Source organism: Bos mutus, chromosome 17, assembly GCF_027580195.1.
Source record: "Bos mutus isolate GX-2022 chromosome 17, NWIPB_WYAK_1.1, whole genome shotgun sequence".
NCBI classification, from domain to species: Eukaryota; Metazoa; Chordata; class Mammalia; order Artiodactyla; family Bovidae; genus Bos; species Bos mutus.
The window spans coordinates 18,214,312-18,231,695 of record NC_091633.1 but is presented as its reverse complement, the minus strand read 5'-3'; the positions used below and the strand labels follow the sequence as shown (position 1 = coordinate 18,231,695).

The window sequence follows — 17,384 nt, the reverse complement described above, 5'->3', positions numbered from 1 at the left end:
AGTTTAACCAACAAAGTATAAATGAAAGGTAACTGTTTATTACTGGAGAAGAGAAAAATGTATACAAGAAAGTCTAGGTTCTTCCTCTTCATGCACTAGTTTGGTAATAAAGTTCCAAATATCAACTATGAAGATATTTACAAGGATAAATTTTTCTTAACGTGTGACCATTTACTGTGTGGTAAACATTTTTTCATAGAAATCATACACTTAAACTAAATATAATCTTACAGTTTACAAGAAGCTCCAACACTGTATTAACAGAAGATGATATATTTTACTGCAAAATATTATAAAAGTGATACAATTTTGTGGCTCTTAAATGTTTAATTACTTGAGTTGAACAGGGGAATGGAAAAAAAAAAAAAAAGCCCAGCAGAAAAATCAACAGGACAGGCCTGGCTTTAAGATTTTTTGTATTCAATTCGTTCTACTTTCACATCATCTCCAATTAGCTGATACACATAAGTGACAACTGTAGAAGCCTGGATATCCATCAACACAAATGAAGGAATAATGTTTCTGGAAGAAAATATAAATAATGTCATTGTTTTGTATTAAAAAGCCATAGCATTATAAATTTCAACTTAGGATGACAATTGGGATTCAAGGAGAAATCTGGTTGTTAGACATATTAAAGATAATCACCAACAGAATACTGCCACAGAGGCTGTATTTAAATAATCACATTTATCTTTTACGAAATGTCACATGTTCAATTATTAACTTTATAAAACCCCAAAATTGCATACTACTCACGTTTCCAAGGCATTATATGCTCCAGTGGCAGAACCTGGATTAATGTAGAATTTATTTTCATGCTCAAATGCTTCAAATTTATGTGTATGTCCTGAAATAAGAATGTCCACATCAAACTGCCTCTGCAATAGGGCTAGGCTGGCCATATCTCCCCATGGAATAACTTGATGTCCATGGATCAAACCAATTTTGAACTGCCCAACAGTCACAACTTTCTGCTCTGGATAATTCAGATTCTAAAATACGAAATAGACATAAAAAATATTTTAGAGATACTGATGTTTATAAATAACTTTTAAATATTAAATCTCATATGGGTGTTTTGAAACAGTGCTCCACAACCAACAAATCTGTTCAATATCTGATTTCTTCGCAATCTAAGGCTGTAACTGCTCAAAACATAACTTCCTTCAGGAGAACTGGAATTTATCACACAATCTCTTTATTGAGTTTATTTTTATAGACTATGAGTTCTTTACAGAGTAATTCCCCCAAATTTGTGTTTCCTCTAAGAATCCAAGGAATATGATCTGTAAGCTAGGATGTGTTGAAATTACATCCCAGGCTTTAATAGTTAATGGCTTAGAATAGTAATGATAGTTAACACTTACATAGCACTTAGTATGAACCAGGCACTCTTCTAAGAGGTTATAAATGTCAACCTATGTAATACTTACAAACAACCCTGAGAGGTAGGTTTCATTTTGACCTCCACTTTATGGATGAGGAAAATAAGGCACAGAGAGGTTAACATAGCTTGCCTAAGGTCACAGTTGATTAACTGTTTAAGCCAAGATCTAAACCCTGGAAATATGGCTCCAGGGTTGGTGAATTTATTATCAAATTAGAAGCAAAAAAAAAATTTAATTCTTGCTGCTGAAACTAGCATATCACAAACAGAACTCCTAATATATTTTTAATAATCCAAACCTATACTCTGTTGACAAGATGTCTGCCCTTTCCTATTTCATCACCCCCAACTCTCATCCTACCTTCATGCCAACTCTAGTTTATTCAAACTTAACTGCAAAAAAAGGAGCACCAGTGAAGTTAAATAATTTATGAAAAATCTTCTATTTCCAGAAATACAAAATAAAAATTTCACACTAGAGTCAAGTTTACTAAGCTTGATCATACAGTGTTAACACTGGCAGGGGTCTTAAAAATCATCTATTCCAATCTTATTTACATAGTAGGGAACTAAGAGGATATAGCTTGCCTAAAATCTCAGTATTAATTAATAGGCAAAGTTGGAACTTTAGAACTCCTTATTTTTTCTCTAAGGCAAGATTTATGGAGATATAACTTCCATACAGGAAAATTACTCTTTCTGGTATACAACTCAAGGAGTTTTGACAAATACATATAGTGGTGCTGCCACAATCAAGATACAAAACAGTCTACCCGCTCCTCACAACTCCTTCATGCCTCTTTATAGTTAACCCTTGAGACTGGGAACCATGGTAGGATTTTTAGCAGAGAAGTGATGTGATCTTACTTCACCTATAAAAGGTCACTCTGGCTGCTACTTGGAGAACAAACTATGGAGGAAGCAATCAAACTACGGAGGTAGAATCAGGAAGTTGGACACAGTAAAGTGATATGGTGGCCTAGAATGGGTAGCGGAGGTGGTGGCAGTTAAATTCCTAACAAAACCTTTGCATTCTAAATGATAACACTACAAAAAATAGTAACAAAACCGTTATCAATTCAGTTAGAACAAGTATGTAACGTTTAATAAGCAGTCTAAAATCAGCCATTTTCAAACTCTGCATACTTTTTCACTGGAACACTAGGGAAAAAAAAAAGACCTTAACAGTTGAGCAACTCTGGTCTAAAAAATAAAGCTTATGCATATATAAGAATCAAGAAAAGGAAATATTTCATGAATATATAGTCAACGCAACAGAAAAAAAAAAAAAAAAAGGAAGTATTTGGGAAGGCAAAGCGAAGTACATCACCTCATCGAAGTCTCCTCTCACAATATGGACATCGCCAGCCAGAGTCTTGAGATAGTCATAACTCTCTTTGGTGCAAAGGTTTCCAGTGCAGAGAATGTGCTGAATCTTCCCTGGCACCAGCAGCTTTTTGAACTTAGCTGGCAAACTGTTGCACCGATGTGGGATGTGCAGGTCTCCTAATACCAACACCAACTTTAAAGTGTCAAGGTGAGAAAAGGTGTAATGTTAAACATGATTTCAAAATAAGATATTCTCCTCCCATAACTCCTCTTTTAAATTAATCAGAGACTTCAGAACCCCAAAGAGCAGAACTTATTCACACAGTTCCTATCATGAACATTTTAACAATACATGTGATTCTAAATCAATCTTAGTTTATTTTGGTCATAGATAGGTGTGCACACAATACAAGTAACCATTCTACTTACTGAGAATAAAACCAAGCTTTCTAAAGTAATTCATTTAGAGACCTATAAAATTAAACTCCATAAAAAAACTGAAAAATGAAAAATACACTACTGAGCCCTATGGAATCTGATATGGTAATTCATATTTCTGCAGTTTTAAATGTAAAACATATTGATTCCAGGGACATTAATAAAAAGAATGGTTAAAATTATGATAGAGAAAAAAGTTAATTCTATAATTTACTATGTTGACAACTATTTGGAGGAAGAGTAGCCAAAATTTACAGTATTTGTTACTTAAAATATTAACTATACATTACAGAAAAATAAAAACAGCCTATGCCTCAAAGAGTTTCAGTAGGACAAACGTGCTTTTGAATTGTAATCTTTGCTATCCTCTCTTTCTTTCATTGTTAGAAATCCTGTCATATTTTTGTCTGGATTAAACTGCCTATATATCCTCAGTTTAGTTCCCAAACTTAAAATGACAAATCACAATTTTCATGTACATTAGAGCATTAAAAAAAGAAAGGAAGATCAACCAAATAAATGATAATTCAGCAGGAGGTGGTTTAGAGTTGGAACACAATCTCAGATGATAAAAACAAATTCTGCACATAAATACAAAAGAATTTAAAAAACCTCAATTCTGTAAATTTTTAATTTTAAAATTTCAAGATTCGACATGTATACATCATTTAACAGAATATTGTCAAAAAGGTCATATAAAAATAGTTATCTGCCCTCCAAAGGGAGGGCAACAGAATCAATTTCTCCACGTGGATTAGTATAAGCACCTTCAGATGAGATCAGGGTGGTATGGCCATAGACAGTATAGGCACCTTCTTTCTACAACAGGATGTCTTCCCACACAGACGTCCCATCCATAAATGTAGAAGCCCTTTGACTGGTTTCAAAGAAGGTATGACTATTCCTTGATGTTACCAAAGAAAATATTAACTGTCTTAAACAAGATAAACAGAAAAGTTTGGCCACCACAGACTTTGTAAATTAAAATTAATCGAAAGGTGTAAAGTTAAAATTATTACCACAATAAGCTTGATTCATCTTGCAACAAGTATCAAAATGATCACAAACAAAAGAAAATGTCAACAGAACATACAGTAACCAAAGTAACACAAGGTAACAAAACCTGTGCACTTTAAAAGAAATTATTAAATAAGCTTCTTTACAAAGAGTAGTTTCAGCTGGTATTTGCTCAATGACTTATATTGTTTCAATCCAGATCTCAGTGGACAAAACATCTATAGAACTAAAAACCACCACATAGCTTCCACCCTCAGTGGTAATCAATACAAAAGTACCTGCAGATAGAACAATCTTCATCTTTAGAGGGGGATCCCTTCAGATATGGATTGAAGTGCATAGTTAATGTGGGAAGCTGGCATTTAAGAAAAAGGTAAAAAAACAAATTTCTATATTAAAAGGAAAAAAAAGAACCTCAAACTCATAAATTAAGGGTATATGACTGTAACAGGTTGAAAATGTTTGGGACTAATCATGAATGAGCTGTTCAACCTGAGTGTGGCTGAACGAACATTCATAAAATGTGATACTTTATAATGATCAATAACCTGAATCATATAATGTACTGTAGATTATGCCCAAGTGTACCTACACTATTAGCAGTTTAAAGATGTAACAATGAAAGGCCACAAAGAAATTATCTCAGATTAATAAGGATCCTTACTAGGACTCTGGTTTCCTGCAGCTAATGAAGTTATATGGGGAAAAGTATCACATAACAAATGTCATACTTTGAGCAGCGTCTTTGCCCAAATTCCACACTTTGACAGTGCAGGTTAGACATAGATTACATAGAGTCTTTTAAGATGGCAAAAGATTCTGGAAATGGCAGTCTTGTTAAATTCAAATAAAGAACCAATCTAATCAAAGCACAGAAAATTTGGTTACTTGCTATTTGATAGACTGTAAAAGGGTGAAATCCCAGTAATCAGCCACCCCACCACCACTGTTAGTAGGAGCTAAGAGAAGAAACTTACTCTGTGCCCAGCCTTAGTGGAATGAAGAAGTTGATTGCAGACAGGGGAATGAAAAAAAAAAGGGTGAAACATGACCAATGTTAAAAGAAAGCAACGAAAAGAAACAAACCAAAAAAGAACAAAAAACTCATCAAATGAATAAGCAAACAATTGTTAATGATTTCTGAGTGTTATGAAAGAAAATGTTAAAAATCAGCTTTGCTCAAAACAATACCAAAAGAACCATTTGCTGTACTATTAAATACCACACACACACACACATTTACAATCTTTTCTAATTTTCTTAATCTCACTCTCCACTTTGACGCCTATCCCTTTTGTTTTGTTGTTCTGTTTAGAATTTTACAAAACAATTTGGAAAATTCACCAACGATAAGCTTAAATGAAAGCTAACATTTTCTGGATTCTTTAGGCTTAATTATTCTTTAAATACATTGATTTTAATTCTCATGTTTAAAATTCTAGTAGTTGGAAAATTATGCTGCAGCTAGGTCATTATTTTGTACAGAAGATCTAACACAGCACTATGAATACATCATCAAGTCACCAGATACTGGATGATAGAAGCAAACACCCTCCTCCAGCTAAAACTGGACTTTTCCCCACACCTAAATTTGTCACCCACAGACTCTGGATACTGCTGAATATTAAACATTTTTAGTCTCTTTACCAAATAAAATGCTTTTAATTGTAAAAGAATCCATCAATGCTCTAAACCTTGCCCAGTTCTATTTCACATGAAAAGTGATACTTCAGTACAACTACCCTGAAAATCTACCTAAAAAAAACTCAGAAACATGAATACTTAAATCATGTCAGGAAATTTCATCTTCTCCCTGCGATAAGATGTCTCAAAATTAATGCTAACTGGACTACTCTAATCTGGAGTCTGTTTAGAAGCAAAAATCGTGAGATTAGAGTCTCTAACATATACAAAGAACTAAAGAACCACAGACCACGAATGTCACGTTTATAAGGCACCTTAAAGGTTGCTTGTTATAGAATCATGATTTATCTTAAAAATGCACTGGATGTTCATCACAGAGAGGAGTCCCTTTTTATCAACAAAAACCAAGATCATCAGAGCTCCTTTTCAAACCGTTCTTAACTTTTCAGAAAATCAAGGGCACTTTGAAAATCTGATTACAGCTATTAGGCCTCTCCAGCAGCAGCTCCCAAGTTTTCACGTAGGAAGGTCTTAGGGGTACCGACTTATTGGGGGTATGGGGGTGATGGGCCGGTCCGGGGCAATCCGATGGACAATGAGGTAAAGCTTCCCAAACTCCTCTTGACCGCCAATAATGGCCCTTTAACTAGAAGAACATACGTACTCACAAAATCAGTTCGAAAACCACTAAGGAATTCTACTCTAAAGGGTCGCAGTCTCCTGAAGAAGCAAGTAGTTCCAGCAATTCTAAAAGCCAAAAGAAAAAAAAAAAGCCAAATCCAGTCCTTTGAGGGTACACCGCCACATTTCAATGGCAGCTCACGTTATTTCAGGGGAGAAAGGAGACTTATTATCCCCTTTCCCCAGACAGCAAATTAAAATGGGTAGAGAATTCTACTCGCTTCTTCCCGTTTTGCATCCGAGAAGCCAGTTTTCGCCACATGGGGGTGGTAACCAGTGGGTTACCAAGCAGCGGGAGGTACTTTTTGCGGGAAAAGAGCTAGGAAACGTCTGGAAACGGAGGGGATCCCGTGGCTCCTTTCTCGGGGATTCTCAAGGTACAGGCCCAAAGCCTCCTTCCCCGGCTCGGGCGTGCGGGTCTCGTGACAGAAGCAGCAGCTGAGAGTGGCCCTTTCCGCCTTCGGACGTCCTCTGGCCCCTGGGGTTGGGATGCAAGGCCCGGGCTGGCCGCACCCAGAGGTGGCCGCTCTCTTTCCTCCTTTGCCTTTCCCCAGGCACCAGCCCAGGCCGCAGTCGCGCCCGTCACGGCCTCCAGGATCACCCAAGCCCTCGCCCAGTGACTCCCAGCGGCTCCCAACAACGCAGAACCTCAGCCGAAAGGCAGGCCTCGGTGGTCGCAACTGCGGTACTCACCATCCTGTCACTGGGCTCCGCTCAGTCACCACAATCGCCGCCGCCTTCTCTTCCTCACACTTCTCGGCGACCCGCCCACCTCGTTCAACACCAATGAAAAGAGAGGTCGGCAAGAGACTGTTCTACGGAGGCCCGCGCGGGCCCTTCTCCGCCGTAAAGCGAAGTTGTTCTTTGGCAAATGGGGTGGGGGCAAAATCGCGAAGTTTCGAAGCGCGGGCAACATCCGGGCAACATCTGGGGCCCTCGCTCTGAGGCGTGCCATGTGACGTTACTTTTTAGGAATTGCAGCCATGCTGAAATGCGTGATGAGCGGCAGTCAGGTGAAAGGTGCAGAGGCCTTTCTTGCCTTCCTGTGTAAAAAAGGGAAAGCTTAGGGTTTGTGGGCGTGGGGACGTTTCCACCGTCGTCTCATTTCTTGACCTTTGCCTTTATGCCTAAGGGACAGAAGGCCTGGCCATAGCCAGCATCCACTCACCCAGGGTCCTTTTAACTTCTGAGGTGCAAATGAAGGCTCATCTGCTTTTATTTATGCGTATTATTTATATTCATAGATGTCCATTAAATGAAGTTGCACCACCGGGACAGGTAGTGGAAGGGTAGGCCTTAAACTCGGGGTGAGAAAGACTGTGTGGGAAATTGGGAAAAATAACGCTTGGACAGTTAAAAGTATTTTAAAGCGATGAGAAAAGCATAAACCTCGTTTTTATTCCAAATTCTACCATTTTTAAAAGTATGACCTGGGACAAGCCATTGAATCCCTTCAGGGCTCAGTTTCCTCATCTGTGAAATGAGAATAATAACAGCATCTTCATTATAGTATTTGTTGTAGGAATGAAATGCGGGTAAAGAGCTCAGTAACAAATGGTAATGTAAAAGAACTAATCCTTATTATAAATGGTACTTTAAACATGTAAGTTACTCCAGAAAGTCTCTGTTTCGAAAAGTAATGGTTTTCTACAGATCATAATCTGAAAATGATCGTTGAAAGGCATCTTGTGTCGCAGCTGGCTCCCGCAGTGTTGAGGGCATCTATGGACCAGTATTAATGAACAGGAAAGGAAAGAAAAAGATCCCCATTGTTGCATGTTTTCAGAGTTCTAGAAAGTTCTTTTTTGCAGTGTGTACCTTAGTTCTCAGTAAGTGATAATTTGTATGATTGTTTAATTTTGTTTTTTCTCCAGAACCTAAGCACTGTGAGGGTGGGAACTGTAAACCTGCCTTGTTCATTGCTATACCCCCATTGCCTTGGCGTATACTCTTGGAACCTGCTAGGGGCTCAGTGAATATTAACTGAATGAACAAAAGGTCTTCATTAGCTAGCTCCAGGAAAAAGTGGTGAATGTGAAGTGTTAAAAAAGGGCCACTTTATTTTTTTTCCCTAGTCGTCCTATGTTCTCAGCTTGAGGCCGGCACCTCCAGCTCTGATTCTTTTCTTCCCCCCTCTCTTTATTAGCATGCCATGTGGCTTGTGGGATCTTAGTGCAGAGTCCTAACCACTGGACCAATCATAGTATGATGCTCCCAACTCTGATTTTTAAGCATAATATGACTTTACATTCTAGAATTATTTTTCCTTTTTTTCTACTTTTCCATGGATTGATATAGCCATCCTTTTTTATTGAAGCATAGTATCCCATATCTGTTTGCTAAATATATATTTTTTACTTATTCGTAATTTTTAAGAACACTAACAGTGTCATACCAAATCAGACTAGTATTTCATCCAGGTCTAGCTATTCTTTATGACAGGGCATCTAACTGTGTTTTCTGGCAAGATCTGGCACGATCCATGCTCAAGCATCAGAGATATATCTTGAATGCCTCTAATTTCTCTCTTATAACTTGTTTTGACTTTGCCACCTGTGAAGTTATTAAAACCCTTTGAACCATTTTCTGTATGCTCTGTTTTCACACTTTTTTTTTTTGCAGTAAGGGGTATACATTTAAACCAAGTTTAAAAATGCTTTAGTATGGAAATTAGCTTACCACAGTAGTTCCATGCAACATTTTTAACATCTAGAAAGAAAGAATTTTGTTGCATTTTATTATTTCATACACCCAATCTGTGAATTTATTGAGCACTTATTATGTGTCTGGAATTTTGCCAAGGCCATTATACTGTATTTCTTAAAGCAGTTTGTAGCATTAGTCTATAAAACACTGTTCTTTGTGAATTTATCTCAAGTCCTGTGAATGCTGAAGTAGTTCTATGGTTTATTTTTATTGCTTGAAAGAATGTAAACAGCATCTTTCTTTTTCTCCATAGTATTTGGGAAAGCAATCCAAGCTCTCTCGAGAGTTAGTGATGAGCTGTGGCTAGACCCCTCTGAAAAAGGTGTAAGTAAGAAATTTAGTTCATAGACCATCAAGTAAGGACAAAAGATGATGTTTAAAGATCCCAGTCCAGATTGAATGTTAACTAGGAAATCCAGAAATTGTAATTATCCCTTTCACTGTTGATCTGTATTTTACATATCTGAATACATTTAGAGCATGGTAAACTTAAAAAAATCATACAAAACTGATTTAAGCCAGAATCACAAACTGGTGGTCAAGAGGCTAGATATGATTTGCAGAAATGTTTTGTGGGGCCTGCACTGTTTTTTTAAAAATTGAAATATAACATAGGGAGTGCGATTTGGTGCTCTCTGATGACCTAGAGGAATGAGATGGGGGAGTGGGAGGGAGGCCAAGAAGGAAGGGAATATGTATACTTACAGCTGATTCACATTGTTATACAGCAGAAACTAATACGATATTGTAATGCAGTTATCCTCCAATTTTAAAAAATTGAAATAATTTTCTAACAGTAGTTGAGAGAATCCACATAAAAATCTGAATTTCTTGCTTCTCTTGAAAACTCAGAAGATCTGCTAGTTTGGGGCCTGCATTCCCAAGTGGAAGTATTAATGGTTGACTGACTAACAATTTCTTACCTTAGACAAAGTTAAGACTGCCATTTTGTTGCAGTCTTTTTACTACCTTTCGTATTATTGCCTTTGATCACTTTGTACTTTGAAGTTAAGGTACCTGTGAGCATTTACATTTTTGCAATTAAAAATATGTTCTTGTTACCAAAACAAACAAAAAATACAAATTCAACATGCAGGATTTTAGACCTAAAACCTATAGGTATAGTATAGATATGGACACATATGCGTATACATATGCAAATTACAAACACATTCTAAAGGGGCTTCTCTGGCGGCTCAGTGGTAAACAAATCCACCTGCCAATGCAGGAGACACCAGTTTGATCCCTGACCCAGGAAGATCCCAAATGCGGTGGAGCAGCTAAGCCCCTGTGCTGTAACTATTGAGCCTGTGCACTGAGGCCCGGAGGCCACAACTGCTGAGTCCACATGCTACAACTGCTGAAGCCCATGTTCCCTACAGCCCATGCTCCGCAACAAGAGAAGCCACCACATTAAGAAGTCCACGCACTGCAACTAGAGAGTAGCCCCCACTTGACCCAGCTAGAGAGTAGCCCTCGCTTGCCGCTACTAGAGAAAAGCCCATGCAGCAGTGAAGACCCAGCACAGCCAAAAAAATAAATAATTTTTTAAAAAACACTGTATAATGCAGTTCATATTATATCAATATTATAATTCATATGTATCAGTCAGTTCAGTTCAGTCGCTCAGTCGTGTCCAGCTCTTTGCGACCCCATGAATCGCAGCACACCAGGCCTCCCTGTCCACCACCGACTCCTGGAGTTCACTCAGACTCACGTCCATCGAGTCAGTGATGCCATCCAGCCATCTCATCCTCTGTCGTCCCCTTCTCCTCCTGCCCCCAATCCCTCCCAACATCAGGGTCTTTTCCAATGAGTCAGCTCTTCCCATGAGGTGGCCAAAGTACTGGAGTTTCAGCTTTAGCATCATTCCCTCCAAAGAAATCCCAGGGCTGATCTCCTTCAGAATGGACTGGTTGGATCTCCTTGCAGTGTAAGGGACTCTCAAGAGTCTTCTCCAACACCACAGTTCAAAAGCATCAATTCTTCGGCGCTCAGCCTTCTTCACAGTCCAACTCTCACATTCATACGTATAATGTGGTCCATATACTGCAGTTAACATCCCATAGTTTACTTGAATGCATTTCAATGATATGCTAAACATATTAGAATTTTTTTTTAATTAACCATTAAAGCTGATTTCTTTTCCTATATGGCTGTTATTTTATTTTTCTAGCTTGCTTTAAGATCTGTGAATTCTTGTCGGTCAGCATATGGATGTGTCCTCTTCTCTCCTGTGTTTTTTCAACATTATCAATGGTCAGCCTCAGTGAAAATGAATGATACTGACATAATATTGAATTTAAATTGCAGATTGGGAATGAAGGTAAGTGTAAGAGGGCCTGATTTCCTCTGGTGTTGTAGAAATGCTCAATATATAGGGTATAACACCTATCCTGTTCTTAATACTTGGTTTAAATTACGTGCAAGACAGGTCTGTTCATTTAAGAATATGAGGAAACCAGAATTGAAAGAGACACGTGTACCCCAATGTTCATCGCAGCACTGTTTATAATAGCCAGGACATGGAAGCAACCTACATGTCCATCAGCAGATGAATGGATAAGAAAGCTATGGTTCATATACACAATGGAGTATTACTCAGCCATTAAAAAGAATACATTTGAATCAGTTCTAATGAGGTGGATGAAACTGGAGCCTATTATACAGAGTGAAGTAAGCCAGAAAGAAAAACACCAATACAGTATACTAACGCATATATATGGAATTTAGAAAGATGGTAACAATAACCCTGTATACGAGACAGCAAAAGAGACACTGATGTATAGAACAGTCTTTTGGACTCTGTGGGAGAGGGAGAGGGTGTGATGATTTGGGAGAATGGCATTGAAATACGTATAATATCATATATGAAACGAGTCGCCAGTCCAGGTTCAATGCACGATACTGGATGCTTGGGGCTGGTGCACTGGGACGACCCAGAGGGATAGTATGGGGAGGGAGGAGGGTTCAGGATGGGGAACACATGTATACATGTGGCGGATTCATTTCGATATTTGGCAAAACCAATACAATATTGTAAAGTTTAAAAATAAAATTAAAAAAAAAAGAATACAAATACTCTTGTTAGATTTTTAAAAAGTAATTAAGCAACCATGTTAAGTATGTGCTGTTATCTAATGTGTTTGCATTACAGTCAATTCTGCCCATCTTTAGATGTCTGAATTCCCTAGAGAAAAATGTGGAGAAGTGCAAAATATTTACCAGATCTGATAAGTGCAAAGTAGTTATTCAATTCTTCTGCAGACATGGTAGGTATAGTTAAATCTAGTTTAAAGTATGTGCATTTTTTGTTAATATTGTTCACGTTTAGAATATTCAGACTGCAATATTGCTTAGAATTTGTGTAGTCTATGGTAGGGAGGTTGTAAATATTCTTGTACTTTTCTTTGTAGAAGTATTGTGAGATGACTGGTATTAATTCTTTCTTTTTTTGGCTTATCAGTGGCACAGGCTATGCCTATGTACAGACCAGTTGGGCTTTTTTTTTTTTGCCATATAGGATCTTATTTCCCCAACCAAGGATCAAACCCATGCCCCCTGCATTGGGAGCATGGAGTCTTAACCACTGGATTACCAGTGAAGTCCCCAGACCAATTTTTTAAATGTTCATCTGAACTCTAACAGTTGATTATTCTGAAATTAACTAACTGCTGGATGATATTCTGTAAGTGTGCCTTGGTCACAGTGTTCCTTGCCAAGAACAGAAAAAGAATAATGCCTACTTGTATTAGAAGTGCTCTGAGTCCAGTCCCTCAATTATAGGAGCCAAGACCTTCATTCATTCTCTCTGATACATCAAGTTGTAAAAGAGATTTCCTACCTCCCAGCCTTGCAAGATAGATACTCAAATGTTGTAGTCATATAGGATTTTCAGTTCAGTTCAGTTCAGTTCAGTCCCTCAGTCGTGTCCAACTCTTTGCGACCCCATGAATCGCAGCACTCCAGGCCTCCCTGTCCATCACCAACTCCCAGAGTTCACCCAAACTCGCGTGCACTGAGTTGGTGATGCCATCCAGCCGTCTCATCCTCTGTCATCCCCTTCTCCTCCTGCCCCCAATCCCTCCCAACATCAGGGTCTTTTCCAATGAGTCAACTCTTCACATGAGGTCCAAAGTATTGGAGTTTCAGCCTCAGCATCAGTCCTTCCAGTGAACACCCAGGACTGATCTCCTTTAGGATGGACTGGTTGGATCTTCTTGCAGTCCAAGAGACTCTCAAGAGTCTTCTCCAACATCACAGTTCAAAAGCATCAATTCTTCAGCTTTCTTTACAGTCCAACTCTCACATCCATACATGACCACTGGAAAAACCATAGCCTTGACTAGACGGACCTTTGTTGGCAAAGTAATATCTCTGCTTTTTAATATGCTATCTAGGTTGGTCATAACTTTCCTTCTAAGGAGTAAGCGTCTTTTAATTTCATGGCTGCAATCACCATCTACAGTGATTTTGGAGCCCCCCAAAATAAAGTCTGACACTGTTTCCCCATCTATTTGCCATGAAGTGATGGGACCAGATGCCATGATCTTAGTTTTCTGAATGTTGAGAAAAAAAGTTGGCTTTAAGCTTTAAGCCAACTTTTTCACTTTCCTCTCTCACTTTCATCAAGAGGGTTTTTAGTTCCTCTTCACTTTCTGCCATAAGGGTGGTGTAATCTGCATATAGGATTTTGCATGGTTAAACATATATAGCATGATAATAAAGAGCATGGACTCTGGAGGCCCCAAGGTCTGGGGTGGAAACCTGGACTGCTGCTTCCTTGCTGAGACACTGGACAAATTATTTTACTTTGTGCCTCAGTTTCCCTTATGTAAAATGGGGACAATAGTAATACAAGCCCCTAGGGTTTTTGTGAAGATTCAGTGAGTTATAGGAAGTTATAGCTCTGCAATGTTTAAATAAATACCTGGCATAGTTTCAAATAGGTATCACCAGTACTAAGTTTTCAGTTTCTTAAGTATGTCTCAAGTGACTTGATTAATGTCCAATACATATTTGTGATTGGTAGATTTTTAATAGCTTTTGTTGGGAAATTGTATGAGTTAGGATGCTCTAAGTTACAAGTAACAGAAAGAAAGGAAAAACACCCAGAAAATCCAACTCAAACTGATTTAAAACGGTAAAGAGGAATTTTGGCTCATATAAGCTAAAAGTTCAAAATTAGATCAGAGGGGTGGTTTGGTCCAGGCTGCAGCAGCTGCTTCTCCTTCTCCTTCCTTTTAAAATTCTCTCAGCTCTACATTCCTCCATGTGATTTATACTAAGTCCAGCTTCTCTTATAAACTTTTAATAATAAGGTGACTTCTAGCAGCAGCTGTTGGGGCCACATGCTTGCTCTTTCATATAAGAGGAGTGAGAGTTATACCTCATACACGCATTGAGCAAAAGTACTTGGCTTGGCTCTGGTTGGACCAACCTAAACTAATCCTGGGGGACCACAGGAATTCCATTCTCTAATTGCCTTGGCTTATTGCCATATCTGGACCAAATTCAATCACAAGGGAGATAAGATTACATCAATTGATTTATACCAGTGAGGGCCTACAAGAGATGCTTGAAGTGAAGTTGGTGCCTCCCAAACCTCATGGCGGCTACACAACAGGGACGGATGGCTCAGGAAGGAAGGGGAACAGAGGCGATAGATGCTAGTATAGTAATTGGGGTAAATATTAATACTTATATTTTCCCAAACTGTATGTACTCAGGAAATTATGCTTGCAATTTTATTTATGTAATCTGGCAGGAAAACAGTGTTCAAATTTAGTTGAGAAAAATCACCTGGGCAGAGATATCCAATAAATTGCTAGAAATACATATTTGGAATTTGGGAAGAAGTGAAGGACAGTGAAGTGAATTTGGCTCTCTTCATTGATAGAAAACAGTTGTGAAAATATGAGCCACTAAAAAAGACCAATTTCTCTGACTCTAACCAGAAGTAGTTCCCAGAATGGTGATTTCTTAGAGTATTTAGCATCTATTAATGGAAAAAAGTTGATTTATATCATCAAGAACCAAGATTCATATGAAATATCCACCTGCCTAATAATAATTCTGTCAACTCTCTGTATTTTCATTTGTACAAGTCCCTGAGTAGCTAAAAATGAGTCAGTGAGTTGTCCCTGAAGAACATGCTCTGCTGATCTAAAGCGCCTGCTACTAAGTTCTGTTCTGATCAAGAAAACAGGTCTCCAACAGAGAGGGGATTCCCTAAGAGGGGGGCACTGGCTATTTGAGTGAAAATAAAACCCTGATTTGTACATGTATATTAATGACGTGGTGTCAAGAGGGCAGGATTCCCACTTCAGGGTTTTAAGATTTTTTGACAGGGCATTTACAGATCTACTCATGACTAAACTTTGGTAACAGTAAATATAAAGGAATTAGGAGCACTGGCCGACTTGTAAGATTTTTGAGCTACCACTAACCTCTGAAATTCCAAACTCCACAAGTGGAGCCTCAAAATAATGCTTATTCCTTAGCTGTGCCTCTTCAGGTCTGAGAGAGTTCTCTGGAGCCACTGAAGGAAGCTGCAGATTGAGTTATGAAATGGCAAGCAGGATTCTATCATAGCATCAGGTACTCCATTGCTGGGGGCAGATGGTACAGACCAGTGCCTTCAAGCGGTCCACGGACTGGTGGCTGGACCTCAGACTGTTTGTTGCTGGTCTGTGAGAAGATAAGGAACTTATGCCAGAATTTAAGTCAACACTGCTAAGCCTTCTATTTAGTTCAGCTGTTTTGTTTTCATTGTTGTTTCAATAATAAGACTTTCTTAAGGAAGGAAGAAATTCTGGTGAAAATTCCTTGTCTCATTATAGTCCAGTACTTTGTGCAGCACTAGAAAAAGTCAGTAAAGGACACAAAGTAAACAGGACTTTAAATTTTTATCCCATTTGCATTCTGTCACGGAAAATTATTAAACTAGAAGGCTAGAAAAAAATGCAATGAAGAAGTACATCAGGCCAAGTTACTTTATTTTTTTAAAGATTGATTTATTTGTTTTTGGGCACGCTGGGTCTTCATCGCTGCATGGGTTTTCTCTAACTGCAGTGAGCAGGGGCTACTCTCTGGTTGTGGTGCTTCTCATAGTGATGGCTTCTTTTGTTGCAGAGCATAGGCTCTAGGTGTGTGGGCTTCAGTAGTCGCAGCACGAGGGCTCAGTTGCAGCTCAAGGGCTCTAGATAGAGCACAGGCTCAGCAGTTGTGGAGCACTGGCTTAGCTATCCCGCGGCATGTGGGATCTTCCTGACCAGGGATTGAACCCGTGTCCCCTGCATTGGCAGGCAGGTTCTTCGCCACTGGACCACCGGGGAAGCCCCCAACCAAGTTGGTTTTAAAAGGGTACAATGGATGTACTTGGGAGAGAAAAGGTGAAGAGGAAAGGAAGGTCTTGCAGGTGCTGGCCCCACATCTGGGTACATTTCCAATGGTCAGAAATGGGAGGGCATTCTACTATGAGGAAGCAGTATGATCAAAGGCCTAAACTGAAAGTGTCTTGTTTGTGTTAACAAAAAGGGGAAGGAAGCAAGCAGCAAGAGAAAGAGCCTCAGGGATGACAAAGAAATAAGGCATTACTTGGACATCCTTGGTAATACCAATACAATATTCACCTGAGTCAGATATTTGTTACAGAGGTATGATTGTGCTTGTATATGCATGGACTGTTCCTGGAGAATACCTGAGAAACCGGTGACAGTAGTTACTCTGAAAAGGGTGCTAGGGTGGCAGGAGTCAGAGGTGGAGGGTGACTAACTTTCATTGTCTATTTTTGGTAGTTTTTAAATGTTATGCCTTGCGCATCTACTGTATCCTATTATGTATCCATCTAAAAGTAACTTGAAAATATTTTTTTAAATAAGATATGCCAACTTGTGAGCTTCATATCTTTCCAAAATAGCAGCCACAATACTACCTTTAAAATAGGTCAGATTATGTCACTCCAGCTCAAAACTCTCAAAAAGCTCACCATTGTACCAAGGTAGAAGCTGAAGATTTTACAACAGCCTATGAGGTCCCACATGATCCAGGAGTCCCAGGCATGCTTTTTCCTCAAGGGCTGGGCTGCTGTCCCCTCTGCCTAGCAAGCTCCCTCTCCAGACAGCGCATGGTTTGATCTTTTGAAGACCTCCTTCAGTCTTTGCTCAAATGGCATTTT

At 38.8% G+C, this 17,384-nt stretch overlaps 2 protein-coding genes across 4 annotated transcripts in view; one reads left to right on the top strand and one right to left on the bottom strand.

The window, feature by feature from the left end:
• Positions 1 to 16: 16 nt before the first annotated feature.
• On the bottom strand, positions 17 to 7,328 carry VPS29 (VPS29 retromer complex component). 2 transcript variants are annotated; one of them, XM_005901221.3, is made up of 4 exons: positions 7,193 to 7,328; positions 2,721 to 2,912; positions 760 to 995; positions 17 to 522 (listed from the first exon to the last, which is right to left on the bottom strand). In XM_005901221.3, the coding sequence occupies exons 1-4, from the start codon at positions 7,193 to 7,195 to the stop codon at positions 405 to 407; spliced, it is 549 nt and encodes a 182-aa protein (XP_005901283.1). In that variant the 5' UTR covers positions 7,196 to 7,328; the 3' UTR covers positions 17 to 404. The 2 variants fall into 2 exon arrangements, with proteins under 2 accessions (XP_005901283.1, XP_005901281.1); XM_005901219.3 differs by lacking the exon at positions 7,193 to 7,328 and adding an exon at positions 5,152 to 7,136.
• Positions 7,329 to 7,380: 52 nt separating this feature from the next.
• RAD9B (RAD9 checkpoint clamp component B) overlaps positions 7,381 to 17,384 on the top strand; it is a 28,499-nt gene continuing 18,495 nt past the window's right edge. Inside the window, exons 1-4 of one of the 2 annotated variants that reach the window (XM_014479944.2) lie at positions 7,381 to 7,519; positions 9,459 to 9,529; positions 11,382 to 11,531; positions 12,363 to 12,477. In XM_014479944.2, the coding sequence (XP_014335430.2) occupies positions 7,483 to 7,519; positions 9,459 to 9,529; positions 11,382 to 11,531; positions 12,363 to 12,477 (373 nt within the window). In that variant the 5' untranslated portion in view covers positions 7,381 to 7,482. Of the gene's footprint in view, positions 7,520 to 7,623; positions 7,786 to 9,456; positions 9,530 to 11,381; positions 11,532 to 12,362; positions 12,478 to 17,384 lie in introns of those variants that run through there. The other variant, XM_005901218.3, reaches the window with a different exon arrangement.